The sequence below is a fragment of the Herpailurus yagouaroundi genome, unplaced genomic scaffold (assembly GCF_014898765.1).
Source record: "Herpailurus yagouaroundi ecotype Mexico unplaced genomic scaffold, PumYag 216, whole genome shotgun sequence".
Classification (NCBI taxonomy): domain Eukaryota; kingdom Metazoa; phylum Chordata; class Mammalia; order Carnivora; family Felidae; genus Herpailurus; species Herpailurus yagouaroundi.
Genome location: NW_024412447.1, coordinates 15,800,368 through 15,816,926, shown reverse-complemented (window position 1 = coordinate 15,816,926; position 16,559 = coordinate 15,800,368). Strand labels below are relative to the sequence as shown.

Genomic DNA, 16,559 nt, shown 5'->3' with positions numbered 1-16,559 from the left:
CAGCACAGAGCCCAACGCGGGGCTTGACCTCACGGACTGTGAGATCATGACCTGAGCTGAAGTCGGATGCTTAACCGACTGAGCCACCCAGGTGCCCTAAAATAACATTTTTTATAATTTGAAAATAACATGTGCATTGAAAAACATTTTTGAAGTTCTGAGTGTGTAAAGTTAAGTGCTAAAAATGCCTCTTATTTCTCTTCCAAACTAACCCCCACAGGCAAATACCAGCTGTGGTATTGACAGCTTCATTGAATACAAAATTCAGATACCATACAATTTGCTTATTTAAAATTGTATATGCAGTGTTTTTTGATATATTCACAGGGATGGACAACCATAACAACATAGTTTTGGGAAATTTTTATTTCCCCCAGAAGAAATTCAGTGTCCATGTGCTTGCTTTGGTAACACATATACTAAAATTGGAAAGTTCAGTGTCCATTAGCTGTCACTCCCCATCCCTAAGCAACCACTAATCTACTCCCTGTCTGTATAGATTTGCCATCCTGGACATTTCATATAAATGGAATCATATAGAATGTGGTCTTTTGTGTCTGGCTTCTTCACTTGCCATGTTTTTGAGGGCCATCCATGTGGTAGCAGGTATCAGTACTCAATTCCTTTTTTGCCATAACACATTTTATTAACCAATCATCAGTCACTATTAACAATTTAATACACCTCCTACAGTTGTTCAGATGGCCTGAATTTGAATCCCTAGTGGACAAGTTCCTAGATGACTGATCTTGGGTAAATCATAATGTCTTCAAGCCTGCCTCAGTTTCCTCAATATTAAAATTTGAATAACAAAAGAATTACCCCAGAGTGTCATAGTTGTATTGTCACAGTAATTAATATTTGCTGAGCACTTACTATGTGTCAGGTACTTTATAAAGATTACCAAACAGACCTATGATTTACATAAGAGGGAACTGGGGTTAGGAGAGGTTAAGTAATCTCCCAAGGTCCAACAGCCTCTAAGAAAGTGATGGAGGCAAACAGAATCACAGGCCATCTGACTGCAAAGCTTGCACCATTAACTGTTAATGTAATGGAATAACAAAGTGCTTAGTAAGTGCCTTGCAAAGAGAATGAATTTAGCAAATGATAACTGATACAACTATAAAAAAGCAGAAAAAATTAGCAATTGACATCTCATTAAAAAAAAATTTTTTTAATGTTTGAGAGACAGAGACAGAGCATGAACAGGGGATGGACAGAGAGAGAGGGAGACACAGAATCTGAAACAGACTCCAGGCTCTGAGCTGCCAGCACAGCTGATGCAGGGCTGGAAATCACAAACAGCAAGATCGTGACCTGAGCCAAAGTCAGACACTTAACCGACTGAGAGCCACCCAGGCGCCCCATACATATCTTTTTTTTTTTTTTATGCTTATTTATTTTTGAGACAGAGAGAGAGCAAGCAAGGGAGGAGCAGAGAGAGAATCCCAAGCAGGCTCTGCACTGTTAGCACAGAGCTGAATGCTGAACGTGGGGCTTGATCCTACAGACCATTTGATCACGACCTGAGCTGAAATCAAGAGTTGGACACTTAACTGACAGCCACCCAGCCACCCTGCAATTGACATATCATTTAAAGACACTTGCTATTGGTTAATATTTTGGCTATTTCCTTCCAGTCTTTAAGAACTATTTCAGACATATCCAAAGTTTAGAAGATAATGAACCTTCCATGTCTGTTTTTTTTTTTAAGACATAAAATATAGTACATTAGGTGGCTCTACCTCACATGCCCTTAGGTATTTTTTCCCTGTGCATTATTCTTTAGATTATTAGAGTAACACCACATCATTTTCTATCTTTTAATTAAAAACCCTATCTTAAGCATTTCCTCTAGCGTAACAAATATGCTACATGATTTCTCATGGTCGTATATATAATACTGGGTGGCTGAAACATGATTTATCAATTCCTCATTGATGGATATTCAGGCTATCTCCCTGAAAAAAATATCACTACAAAACCACCTTTCTTCAAGCATCTGATAATTCCCTTTAGATAAATTCCTAGAAAGGCTGGAAGGTCAGAGTCTTACCCTTACAGCTTTTTAAAAAATGTTTATTTTTTTATTTTTGAGAGAGTGCGAGTGAGCGCTAGTAGGGGAGGGGCAGAGGGAGAGGGGGTCAGAGGATCCAAGCAGGCTCTGCGCTGGCAGCAGAGAGCCTAAAGAGGGCTCGAACTCAGGAACTGTGAGACCATCACCAGAGCCAAAATCCACGCTTAGGGACTGAGCCACCCAGGCACCCTTACAGTTTTGTGTGTGTGTGTGTGTGTGTGTGTGTGTGTGTGTGTGTGTGTATGTGTGTGTGCGCGCGCGCGCCAAATAGCTCTCAAGAAGAGTGATAACGAGAAGGGAGGCTGAGGGTTTTTCACTTTTTAAGACGTTTTATTCAATTACAACATACATAAAAGTGGACAACTCACTGAATTTTCAGAAACAGAACACACGGCGCCACACCCAACATCAGGATCATGAAACAGAACATTTCCAGCAGCACAAAGCCGCCTTGCGCTTCCACCAGGCGTCCCTCAACAGTTTCAAGCCCCGCAACGTGAAGCGCACAGAAGTCTGGCTGCATTGAGGTCTCCGGCCCGGTCCGCCAGGTTCCCGGCATGCAGCGCGGCGATCCCGACGTGCCCCGCGGCGCGCGGAGCCGGCTACCCGGTGCGCTGTGAGGAGGGCGGAAGCGGTGGCGGCGTAGCGTGAGGCTGCGTGTGCGCTGGCGGGCGGAGGCGACAACTCGGGGTCGACATGGAAGTGTAAGTCATCCAGGGCGCGTTCCCGGGCTCGCGCAAGTGTCCACAGCTGGGGACGGCTGGGTCGAGGGGAGCCGAGGGCGCGGGCTTGGAGCGCACCTTGTACGAGCGTCGGGGAGGGGGGGGGGTGGTGGTTGGGGAAGGCTTGGGGCGGGAGGCGGGGAGGAAAGGGACCCTCGCTCTGCCTCTTGGAACCTTCGACCCTACTCCCACCCAGTGCTTGGGACGCGGGGCCCAGCGTGGCTTGGCCTGACGGTCTATCAGTGTGCCTGCTTCCTCCATCGTTCATATCCTAGCGTGACCTGGTTCCCAGTGGGGAGCTCAGCCCGGTGTTCCGGCGGGGACTTAGACGGTGTAAAGCCCTGAGTCCGCCCTGGGGGTACCTGCAGGAGAGATGGAGAAGTGCTGGATTAGAGTTTGGGGCTTACCTTGGGGAGCCCTAACTGGGAAGAAGGCCTCTCCGAGTTTGCCCAGCAGTTCGCCTTGCAAGGGAAGGGGCGGGTTTTCTGGGAAGAAGGAAGTACTGGAGCTAGGACTGGGACCTCAGAAACTTCTTCGTGTGTATGATGTTTGCTTGTTGTGCTGCGTGCAGATGAATTTTTTGCTGCTGCTCCGCATGTGGGTTTTTCCATGGTTCACATTAACTTGTAGGCATACCCATATCGTGTTCTCTTTGGCATTGATTATTTAATACTCACATTTTCCTTTGTGTTGTTTTGCTTCATGTTTAATGGTCATGTATACTACTATTTTTCAGATTTTTAAAAAACACAATTATATATATGTAACAAATGAAAGCTTCGTGAAATAATACTTTTACTGTATTCAGTACACTGTTATATTGTTTCTTATTAAAAAAGAATGATGGGGCACCTGAGTGGCTCAGTCGGTTGGGTGTCTGACTTCAGCTCAGGTCATGATCTCACAGTCTGTGAGTTCGAGCCCCGCGTCGGGCTCTGTGCTGACAGCTCAGAGCCTGGAGCCTGCGTCAGATTCTGTGTCTCCCTCTCTCTCTACGCCTCCCCTGCTCATGCTCTGTCTCTCTCTCTCTCTGTCTCTCTCTCAAAAATACATAACAACATTTTAAAAAATTAAAAAAGAAGGCTGACCCACTAAATTGATTTTGCAGTTCATTAATGGGGCTTAATCTACATCTTGAAAAACATTCAGATATATTACTGTAGCCCAAGCTATTTCCAATTTCCCCCTCTTTACTAGAGTATTCACTGTCATTAAACAGTCCCGCTTTAATTTATCCATCTTTAAAAATTCCTTGTCCCCATATTTCTGCCCACTTATTGCTCCATTTCTGCTTCCCCTCAGAACAAAACTGCTTAGAAGTGTTTTTACACCCTCATTCTCAGAAGTGTTTTTATTCCCTCATTCTCAGTCTGTTGGGCTTTTATCCACACCAATCTATAGAAATGGTTTTGTGATGATTATCTGAGCCCTCCATCTTGTCAAATTCAAAGGTTGATTTTCTGTCTCAATCTTCTTGATCTCTTAGCAGCAGTTGATACAGAAACTGTCAATTGTACTTGAAAAACAAAACAAAACGAAAAACTCTAGAAACTTGGGCCTTGCAACATGCTGTCTGCATTTTCTCCTACATCAAGGACTGCTTCTCAGTCTCCTTTCCTGGTTTATCCTTCCTCCCTTGCTTGGCTTAAATGTTGCGGTATCTTATGGCTCAGTCCCAGGACCTCTTTCTCTTCACACCCTCCCCTTGGTCATTTTACCCATTTATATGCTGATGACTCCCAAAAGTGTATTTCTAACCCTTTCTCTCATCATCCATCCAATTGCTTAGTCCAGAAATCAAGCCCTCCTTCCTCATCCCTAAATCTAGTCCATCAGTGAGACCTGTCATCTCCACCTTCAGTATATTTTGTATACAGTTACTTTTCACCATCTCCATAGCTAAATGTAGTCTGTCATCTCTGGTCTAGATTAGTAGCCTTTGGCTTCCACTCTTGTCCCCCCCTCTTCTGTTTTCCAGTCAGCAGACAGAGTAATCTTAAAATATTAATTGGATCAACACATCCCCTATTAAAACTGTTCACTTTCTGTTGTACTAAGAGGAAATCCACATTCCTTACTAGGACCTATATGACCCTGTATAACCTCACCTATTCACCAACCCTCTCTTGTGCTACTGTCCCCACCCCTAAACACACACACTTTCCACTGGCAGGTAGTTTCTGTAATCTTCCAAGCCCTTTACTACCTCAGGACCTTTGCTTTACTGTTCCCTCTGCCTGGTATACTTTTCTCTTTGTCCTGCTCCCTCTTTATCTTTTTGATAGTTCAAGTTGAATGTTGCTTTTCCTCTTTAGCCAATCTAAAATAGGTCCTTTTGTCTCTTACAAGCACCATAGTTTACTTTTCTTTTGAATAATTACAAGAGGTAACAATAGATGAATGTTTACCTGTTTAGTACCTTGTCTCCCTCCTGAGAACGGTCCATGAAGGCAGGGACGCATGCATTAGGTATTCAGCAGATAGTTGTTGAATTAAATAATATAACAGTACTTCACTAATTTGATAATTTAATTAAAAATTCATACAATTGAGTTAGCTAGTTTCCTAATTGCTGAGCATTTTCTGATTTAGATTTTCTGATTTTCCTAAGTGAAATGGTTTGAATCAAGAGTTTTTTCTCCTAAAGCAACCTATCCATTTCTCCCAAGGACTCATTGACTTATTAACACTAGTCAAGAATTTTGCAGTGAGTGATTTATGGGAAAGTGAGGTTTCCAGAGAGTGGAAGGACCCCTGAAATGGAAAGATCTGGAGGCCTAACTTTAGTTCCTGCCTGGCCACCAATGTGAGGTATGATCTCTGGCAGGTGTGGTCCTTAGCATCTTTAGCAGAAGCCTGAGTCTCTACGAGCACAAACATTGTACCTCTTTCAGGCATTCCTAGGACCTGGAGGGAGGAGGCATGAAAGGAAAACTTCTCTGAGTTTTTACTACTTTTTTTCCATCAGTTGCTGAGTAAATACTTACTGAGTGAATAATACATGTAGACATACACTATAAGTTTTTTTTTAAGGTGATGAATATTTATGCTTTATTTGATTGAGTGCTAGAATTTAAAAAATAAAAACTTGTTCACCCTCATTTGGATACATTTTCCTCGGGTAAAAGGTTACAAAATATTCATAGGAAAATTAACTATTGGTATATATAAGGTATTTGCTATTTGCGTAACTTTGTCTAATGCCTTGGGATTGTTTATATACCTGGAAAGCTTTGTGTTCACTCTTTTATTCTTGAATTTAATATACATAGGGAAAATGGACTATCTTCTCTATAATCCTTTTGAGATCATGTCAGAATTCCTTCATTTTACAGCTGGAAATACTGAGATTTAGAGAAGTTAGCCGAACAGGTCCTGTAACAGGACTGGAAAGAGGATATTTTTTTGCTAGCTCCCGAGAGAATGCTACAGATTAAACAGTTCATTGACTTTGAAGGCTGCCCAGTTTTCTTGTACTTTAGTTTTTCAGAACGTGACTTGAATCAAAGGTTGAACATAGGAGAATTTGAGCAGTTCTGTTCATCATTGCATGCGTAAATTAACTGTGTGGCAGTTAAAAGGTGCTGTTTGTATGTGTATGTGTGTTTCTAAAGAAAGGTCTGCCAATAGATCATTTTGTTCTGTTTATTCAGAATTCGATTTTCCAAAGTAGTTGTTTGCATCCCATAAATGACTCAGCAAGTTAAGCAAAATTACACATTACATTTCAAATAGCAAGTCAACTTCAGTCAACTAATTCATTACTTAAGGAGATTAAGTAACTCCTACATGTAAATATAGATTCAAACAATCTTTAAAATTCACTTGGAATATTTGCTTTAAACATCTGGAAATAAAATCAGTACTAGTTTAAGTCCTTTAGGAGAATATGAAGTTTTGTGTAGGTGGGGAGTTTCTAGAAGTCTGAATGCTTGTGAATGTATTACATAATACTGAAGTGTAAGTTATATAGAGAGCAGACAATTCCTGCTCAGTAGAAACAATGGCTTGTAAATATATAATTGACAGATTATAGTCACCCTAAAAAACATTGGAGGAAAATGCATTTTATGTCCTTAATTATAAGTTATACTACTGTCTTTTTTTAACATTATAGAATTCTTTAGTTTTACATTTCCATTTTTGTCAACTTTTTAGTTTGAAAAATTCCAAACCCATAGAACAGTTGCAAAAAGAACACCATAAATACCTTTATACCCTCTATCTAGAGTCACCGTTTGTTAACATTTTGATATATTTGCCTAATCTCTCTCTCTCTCTCTCTCTCTCTCGCTCTCGCTCTCGCTCTCGCTCTCTCTCCACACACACACACACACACACACACACACACACACTACTGAATCATTTCAAAGTTGGAGATATCGTGTCATTTTATCCAGTCATAAAAATGTATTCTATTTAACTGCAATACCATTGTCACACCCAGGGAATTTAGCACTGATGTACCAGTATCATTAAACTACAGCCTATATTAAAATTTCTCCAGTTGTCCCAACAATGTCATTTTAGCTGGATTTTTTTTAACCACCGATTCAAGATCCTTTCAAGAATCATACATTTTTAATTGTCATACAGCTTGTAGTTGTCATAGTTCTTTAATCTCCTTTAAGAAGTTTCCTAACTTGTTTTTGTGACACTGACATTGTTACAAATGACGTTGATATTTGAAGAGTCTGAACCATTTGTTTTAAAGTATGTTCCTTAACTTGGATTTGTCTGGTTATATCCTCATGACTGGATTCAAATTAAAAATTCTTTGACAGGGTTGCTGTAAGGGATGTGTCTTTCTCAGTGCATCACATCATCATTGGTGCTATTAAATTAGATCATTTGATTTAGTTGATGCCTGTCCAGTCTTGCCATACCCTGGTCCCAGCAACCTGCCACTTAGTGGTGGTTATAGTAGGATAAAAGCTGTTTTTAAAAAATTTATCAATATATACATTTCATTCAGGAATTGAAATGAACATAGTCCGTTTTATAAAAGGTAGATATTATTATGCCCATTGACATTTTAATTGAATAAAGGAAAGCCCAGCACATATTGGCATTTACTCTATTAGTATTTACTGGGTAAAAAAATTATTTATCTTCCTAATGTAAGAATAAATTAATAAGTCAGCTTCTGCCAGCCAGAATCTCTAAGATGTGGTACTTGTTTAAACATCCATTGTTCTGGCCCCCAAACACAGGTTCATTAAAACACATGTACAAGAGAGTGTCTCTCCTTTGTATATTGGTTTTAGTAAAGACAAATGATGTTCTTTGGCTTCTTGCGTTAACAATATTGGCTCAGGCAGTGAGGCAATAACTTGGAATAGCCAAGGACAAATTTCCCAAGGCATGGGATATTCTCCATGACAGAGGAGAGGCCATGATTTGGAAGTGAAGTTGTAACAGTGACACCTGACCCCTTAGCCTTGAGGAAAAATAACATTTGTATTATTTTCCAGTCTGTTCCAGCAAGGGATCTCTTAGTTACAGTGTATTTTAGGACAAACAGGGAGTTTTAACTCAATTTCAAGCAAAGATAGGAAAAAGCCTAGTGGGCTGACTTCTTGATTGAGTAGGCAAAGATGACATGTGGTTTCACTTGTCATTTTCAGTTTGTTTGTTTTTTAACGTTTATTTATTTTTGAGACAGAGAGAGACAGAGCATGAACGGGGGAGGGTCAGAGAGAGGGAGACACAGAATCTGAAACAGGCTCCAGGCTCTGAGCTGTCAGCACAGAGCCCGACGCGGGGCTCGAACTCACGGACCGCGAGATCATGACCCGAGCCGAAGTCGACCGCTTAACCGACTGAGCCACCCAGGTGCCCCTGTCATTTTCAGTTTTAAGTAAAGCATATCATATACACTGATTCTGCATATCCTTCCTATGTTATATTACTTTTCAGTATGATATTCTTTGTGACCTGAGTGCAATTGTGGTTATTTGGGCAAAGCAACACTTTTGTGAAATCTCAGCTATTTGTTGAATGACCAGTAGCATTTGGTAAGGTTCACATGTTGACTTGATTAGAGCTGACGTCACTGTGCTGCTGACCAAAGTCCCAGGTCAGACCCTTATGGTAGCCACCTGCTTGTTTTCCGTTATTGATTGACAAGGGAAATCACCCACCTCTTTGGCCCAAGTTTTTGAAATTTTATGTGAGCATTTTCATTACACAGCTCTGCTCCTGGTTTAATAACAAACTGTAGTCTTTGTTATACATTATGTCAAGTCCAGACGTCCTCCTGAATTTTTAGGATTCTGCATTACCGATTTCTATTTGTCCAGTCTCATTTTTCTTTTTTTTCTTTTAATTTTTTTTAATTTTTTTTTTATTTTTGAGACAGAGAGAGACAGAGCACGAACGGGGCAGGGTCAGAGAGAGGGAGACACAGAATCTGAAACAGGCTCCAGGCTCTGAGCTGTCAGCACAGAGCCCGACGCGGGGCTTGAACTCACAGACTGCGAGATCATGACCCGAGCCGAAGTCGGCCGCTTAACCGACTGAGCCACCCAGGAGCCCCTCAATTTCATCATTTATAAAGAAGGAGTCCTAATAATTCCTACATCACAGGGTTTTTAATGAGAATTCAGTGAAGTAGTATCTTTAAAAACTAATAACCTTCCACTAAGGAGGATCTTAATACCAGGAATGAGGCTACACTTCAAAAATTTGTTGTCTCATTTCATCCTCCTAATAGCTCTGTGAGGTAGGAAGAAGTTATGGTTGTAACACAGGCAGTGGTAATAGATGGCATTTTGAGTACTTACTGTGTTCTAGTACTTTACATATTTCAGTTTAATCCTGTAAATAATCTTATGTGGTTAGTACTATAATTGTCATTTTATGGGTGAGGAAATTTAAGCACAAAGAGGTTAAGTAACTTGCCTAAATTCACAGAGCTCTAATGTTCGGTGGAGCTGGGTTTAGAATCCAGGCTGTACTTCTAGGTACTAGTTTAGCCCCATTTTTTATTTTAAATGGGGAAGCTTAGGAGAGTTAATAAACTCCCTAAAACTCCCATACCTTATAAGTGTCAAAGCTAGAATGTGAACCCAGATTTTTCAGGTTTCATAACTGTGTTCTTAATTATTACACTATACTGCCTCTGGACTGTTAAAAACAGTAAATACTTCTGATGTGGTATTGTAGAATGGCTTGATTTTAATTGAATACAAGTCACATTGCTGTGCTCACTCATACATGAAAGATGACATTTTGCCTTGATCACAGGGGTACCACGCTTTTGACCACTACTTGACACATGAACTCTACTTGTTGAATTGATACAGAGGATGAACACCTTTGTGGATATCTAGCAGGATTCCTGACATTGCTGGGATTCCCAGCAGCGATGTTAGTGTTAATGATTCCATTTCTGGGGATTCAGCAGGAGGACTTGCCTGCCCAAGATGTTGATAACTGGTGGGAGTTAGATGGTACTGGGGAAGGGACGTGGCTGTGGGATGAGACAGCACTGTTTCTCCAGTTAATTCTAGCACCCTCACTGTTTATTGACACCCCTTTCCAACCCTCTGGTTTTGCCCCATGTTCTTCCTGCAATTAACTTCTCTCCCAGATGACTGACTTAACTTCTGCCTACGTAGACTAAGGGTAAGCATTGTGTTTTGGTTACCTACTTAGTAATGGATATGTGATATACTGTGGCTGTAAAGAGGGAAGTTTGCTCTGAAATTGTTCATTGCCAGCTAAACCAGTAGGACTTAGGACATTCTCAATTTTAGGTTTATAGTCCCTAAATTCCTGAAGTGGACTACTGAATCTTGACACAGGTATTTTACAGATATTTAATTTCCACAAAGGAATGTGTGCCCAGACTGACAACAATTTACTTTATTTTCCAGGAAGGATGCCAGTTCTGCTCTGCTCAGTAATTATGAGGTAAATAGCTTTGAAATAAACTATTGTAGTTTCCTCTTTGGTAGTTTGTCCTCTGTTTCTGAAGATTATTGAATTAGTTTTAATTAAAAATGACTGAATTCATTTGGATTTTCCACTTTAAAATAGGACAGATGGCACCATCTGATGGACCTTGGAACTATTATAAGCTTGGTAAATTATACATAGTAATTCAGGGAAGCTGGGAAGACTTTATAGTAGGCAACCTTCCCCAAATCCCAAAGATTTTAGATTTTCATTTTATATGCCTTTATGGGATGGAAGCATCTATTCGGAACTGTTTTCTGTCTGTGAAAGTTTTCCATTGAAATACTTAATGCCTTTTCCTAATTACCACTTTTTGCCTATAAAATGCTTTTATGTTATTATTTTGATCCCCATAATAGTCTCATAAGTATTGGGGCGCCTGGGTGGCGCAGTCGGTTAAGCGTCCGACTTCAGCCAGGTCACGATCTCGCGGTCCGTGAGTTCGAGTCCCGCGTCGGGCTCTGGGCTGATGGCTCGGAGCCTGGAGCCTGTTTCCGATTCTGTGTCTCCCTCTCTCTCTGCCCTTCCCCCGTTCATGCTCTGTCTCTCTCTGTCCCCAAAATAAATAAAAAACGTTGAAAAAAAAATTAAAAAAAAATAGTCTCATAAGTATTAACACCATACTGAAGATGGTGCTTAGTTGATGCACCATTATGAATAATTTAGTAGGAACTAAAAGATTTGAAATCTGGGGACTTGAGGGTTGGGTTGCTGAAGAAAGGGAGGAAAAAAGGAAAAAAGTTGGTGAGAGGGAAGATAACATTATTTATTTTTGCCTCCCTTCTATTTTGCCTGTGTCTTGTTTGGTACATCTGATAGGTTAACTCTGGGTGTAGAAAGAACGATTCATACATTCACGGTCAAGTTTTCATTTTCTAGAATATCAATTCATGAAAACTTTAGGAGATTGGAGTTTCCATTGTGTGATATAGAAGATAGAAGATAGTGGAATTAACACAGTTGGCCATACTCCTTCCTTAAGTTGTTGCTACTAATAATAGGAAGGAGATGGTTGTGAGTCAAGCCATCGGCTTTTAGGAACTTCCTTGTCCAGTTTGGATTCTGCTGGGTATTTGGGTGTTTTATCCATTGGGGAAACATTGCATTAATTGGAGCTCATGACACTATTGCTGAAAAAATAATGACAGGTTGCATTGTAGGTAGTATGCTCTATGAGCCTATACTTCCCTCAGTTCTCTGGCGTAGTCTCTAAAACAGGAAAGCTATATCTCCCCCCGCCCATGCTCCTCAGCGCTAACACACGTTTTTCCCTTGTCGGGAGAGTTTACTTCCAACGTTCTATAGCATTATTATTATTATTTTTTTTTTTTTGGTAAAATTTGTATTTAACTCTTGCCTCATAATTTTTCTTTTTCAGGTATAAATTTACTAGCTTTTCATTTTATTGAAGCAGAATCCTGTTTTTTTTTAAAAACTTAGTGCAAAAAAAATTTTTTTAGGTTTATTTATTTATTTTGAGAAAGAGGGGGAAGGGGAAGGGCAGAAGGAGAAAGAGAGAATCCCAAGCAGTCTCTGCACTGTTAGCATGGAGTCTGTTGCGGGGCTCAGTTTCACAAACCAAGATCATGACCTGAGCCGGTATCAAGAGTTGGATGCTCAACCAACTGAGCCACCCAGGTGCCCCTATTTGAGGAACTTTTTGAGGAACCTCCGTACTGTTTTCTATAGTGACTGAACGAAATTACATTCCTACCAACAGTGCACACGGGTTTCCTTTTCTTCACATTCTTGCCAACACTTACTCTTTCTTGTCTCTTTGGTGTTAGCCATTTTAACAGGTGTTAAGTGATAGTTCATTTGATTTTTTTGATTTGCATTTCCCTGATGACTAGTGATTTTGCATCTTTTTTATGTGTCTGTTGGCCATCCATATATCTTCTTTTGAAAATTGTCTATTCTGGTCCCCTGCCCATTTTTTAATCAGATTGGTTTTTGGGTATAAGTTCTTTATATATTTTGGATATTAACTTTTTATCAGATAAGTGATTTGCAGATATTCTCATCTAGTAAGTTGTCTGTTCATTTTGTTGATGGTTTCCTTTGCTGTGTCTTTTAGTTTGATATAGTCCTACTTTTTTATTTTTGCTTTTGTTGCCTTTGCTTTTGGTGTTAAAAAAAAAAAATCATCACCAAGACTGATTTCAAGGAGCTTACCTCCTTTGTTTTTTGTAGGAGCTTTATGGCTTCAGGTCTTACATTCAATTCTTCAATCCATTTTGAGTTAATTTTTCTGTGTGGTTATGTGGTAGTGGTCCACTTTCATTCTCTTCCTTTTGACCAGTTTTTCCAGTACCTTTTTTTTTTTTTTAAATATGAATGGATACCATTTAATCCTTAAGGCAATATCTTTTTTTTTTTAAGTTTACTTTTATTTATTTTGAGAGATAGAGAACAAGTGGGAGAGGGGCAGAGAGAGAGGGAGACAGAATCCCAAGCAGACTCCATGATGTCAGCGCAGAGCCCAATGTGGGGCTCGAACTCCAAGAGTCTGACTCTTAACCCACTGAACCACCCAGGCTCCCCATCCCAGCACCATTTATTGAAGAGGCTGTCTTTTCCCCATTGTATATTCTTGGCTTCTTTGTCAAAAATTAACCACAGGGATGCCTGGGTGGCTCAGTCAGTTGAGTGTCTTGCTCTTGTTTTCAGCTCAGGTCATGATCTTGTGATTGGTGAGTTCAAGCCCCTTGTCAGGCTCTGAGCTGACAATGAAGAACCTGCTTGGAATTCTCACTCTCTCCCTCTCTCTCTGCTTCTCCCCTTTGCGCTCTCTCTGAAAATAAATAAACTTAAAAAAAATTAAGTAACCACATATGTGTGAGTTTACTTCTGGACACACTGTTCTATTCCATTGATTTATATGTCTGTTTTTATGCCAGTAACAATACTGTTTTGATTTCCGTGGCTTTGTAATTTGAAATCAGGAAGCATGATGCCTCCAGCTTAGCTCTTCTTTCTCAAGATCGCTTTGACTATTCAGGGTCTTCTGTGGTTCCATGAAAGTTTAGGATTGTTCTATTTCTGTGAAAAATGCCATTGGAATTTTGATAGAGATTGCACTGAATCTGTAGATTGCTACAGATTGCTTCTTTCTGGTAGTTCATTATTATCATGTATACATGCAATAGATTTCTGTATATTGATTTTGTATGCTGTAACTTTTACTGAATTTATTTTTAGTTCAGTTTTTTGGTAGAGTCTTTAGGGTTTTCTATATATAGTATCCTGTCATCTGCAAATAGTGACAGCTTTACCACTTTCTTTCCAATTTGGCTGCCTTTTATTTATTTTCTTGCCTAATTGCTCTAGCAAGGACTTCCAATACTGTGTTGAATAAAAGGAACAAGAGTGGGGCACCTGGGTGGCTCAGTCAGTTGAGCATCCGACTTTGGTTCAGGTAATGATCTTGCAGTTTGTGAGTTCAAGCCCCACATCAGGCTCTATGCTGACAGTTTGGAGCCTAGAGCCTGCTTTGGATTCTGTGTCTCCCTCTCCCTGCCCCTCACCCTCTTATGATCTCTCTCTCTCTCTCTCTCTCTCTCTCTCTCTCTCTCAAAAATAAACATTTAAAAAAATAAAAGGGGCAAGAGTGGCATCTTTGACTTCTTCCTGATCTTATAGGAAAAGCTTTCAGCTTTTCACTTGTCAGTATGATGTTAACTTAGGGCTTGTCACATATGGCCTTTACACATTGGGTATGTTCCCTCTCTACCCACTTTTTTGAGAGTTTTTATCATAAATCGATGTTAAAATAATTTTTTTTAATGTTTCATTTTTATTTTTGAGAGTGTGAGTGGGGGAGAGGCAGAGTGAGAGGGGAATAGAGGATCCACAAGTGGGCTCTGTGCTAATAGCGGTGGGCCCAATGTGGGGCTTGAACTCAAAAACCAAAGATCATGACATGAGTTGAAGTCAGATGCTCAACCAACTGAGCAACCCAGGTGCCCTGGATGTTGAATTTTAGAAAATTCGTTGTCTACATCTATTGAGATATCATATTTTAGGAAAGTTTACTTTCAAATACTAATATATTTTTGAGATCAGAGGAAATTAGCGATATGGTGTATATTAATAAGGAAACATTTGAAATATTTCAGTAAACTAATGAATTTGGATTACTTGACTTAGATAAAAGCATTTTTAAAATGTCAGATGTTTCTCAGACTCATATTTGCTCTAATGAAGAGTTAAGGGGAGGGTTTGAAAGAAAAGACGTACTATTCTGTTTATCCTTCAGAATCATTGACCTTGAGGGGTGCCTGGGTGGCTCAGTCCGTTAAGCTTCCGACTCTTGTTGGTTTTGGCTTGGATTGTGATCTCATGTTTCGTGAGTTTGAGCCCTGAATTGGGCTCTGCTCTGACAGTGTGGAGCCTTCTTGGGATCCTCTGTATGCCCCTCCCCTGCTTGCTTGCTCCCTCTCTCTCAAAATAAATAAATAAATAAAATAAACTTAAAAAAATCATTGCTCATGAAATAGATACATTTCTCACATTTACTCATAAAAATCTTTTATCACTTCCCAGGTGTTCCAGTTACTGACTGATCTGAAAGAGCAACGGAAAGAAAGTGGAAAGAACAAACACAATTCTGGGCAACAGAACTTGAATACTATCACCTATGAAGTAAGCCTAGGCTTGTCGAGGGGCTACCGAAACTAGCATTGAGGGGTTGGTTTATTCCAGGGATGACTGGCCACCAAATCATGACTGACTCTTACTGATTTGAGTAGTTTTACTCTAACCCAGTTTTTATTCTGTTCATGCAAGTGGAGGAAATTTGGCCAATGGTGAGGTTAGCCAATGACAGAGTTAGAGGGAATAGTGAAAAAAAAAGACTGTCCTCAATTCTAACACCATTTGCGAGTCAGGGATCCCTAAGACCACCCTTGGGTTCAGTAATTTACTGGAAGTACTCAGAACTCACTGAAAGCTATTACATTCACAGTTATGGTTCATTACATGAAAAGGATACAGATTAAAATTGACCAAAGGAAGGGGCGCCTGGGTGGCGCAGTCGGTTAAGCGTCCGACTTCAGCCAGGTCACGATCTCGCGGTCCGTGAGTTCGAGCCCCGCGTCAGGCTCTGGGCTGATGGCTCAGAGCCTGGAGCCTGTTTCTGATTCTGTGTCTCCCTCTCTCTCTGCCCCTCCCCCGTTCATGCTCTGTCTCTCTCTGTCCCCCAAAAAATAAATGAACGTTGAAAAAAAAAAAACATTTAAAATTGACCAAAGGAAGAAGCATATGAGGCAGATTCTAGGAGAAATGCCAACACAGAGCTTCTATCCTCCTCTTATGTGGGTGGAGTCAGAAAATGTTTGTCCTCTAATGTGGGTGGAGTCAGAAAATGTTTCTCTTGAAATCAATGTGTGATAATACATACAAAATATTGTCAACCAGGGAAGCTCAGCTAAACTTCAGCTTCCCAAATTTTTATTTGAGTTCTGTTATATAGGCATGATTGAATGATTGGTTGCCCGTTGTAGTTCATCTCAGCCTCCAGGTGCACTGATTCTGCATGACCCAAAGCCTCCACCCTAAGTCACATTGTTAAGACTATTCATTATGATATAAGACCTCCAGAGAAAGATACTCCTATTAAGTATAACATTGCCTCTCAGAAGCTGAAGGCAAAGGCCAGACTGTCTCTTTGGGCAAAGCTCAATTCTTCCTTCCTTCCTTCCTTCCTTCCTTCCTTCCTTCCTTCCTTCCTATTTTTCTTTCTTTCTTTCTTTCTTTCTTTCTTTCTTTCTTTCTTTCTTTCTTTCTTTCTTTCT

General features: G+C 40.2%; 1 protein-coding gene across 5 annotated transcripts in view; it reads left to right on the top strand.

The window, feature by feature from the left end:
* The first annotated feature begins 2,390 nt into the window (after window positions 1-2,390).
* Window positions 2,391-16,559, top strand: part of CRCP (CGRP receptor component) — a 47,241-nt gene continuing 33,072 nt past the window's right edge. Inside the window, exons 1-3 of one of the 5 annotated variants that reach the window (XM_040456220.1) lie at window positions 2,397-2,784; window positions 10,683-10,719; window positions 15,310-15,408. In XM_040456220.1, the coding sequence (XP_040312154.1) occupies window positions 2,777-2,784; window positions 10,683-10,719; window positions 15,310-15,408 (144 nt within the window). In that variant the 5' untranslated portion in view covers window positions 2,397-2,776. Of the gene's footprint in view, window positions 2,785-10,682; window positions 10,720-15,309; window positions 15,409-16,559 lie in introns of all 5 variants that reach the window. The other 4 variants (XM_040456221.1, XM_040456225.1, XM_040456223.1 and 1 more) reach the window with 4 other exon arrangements.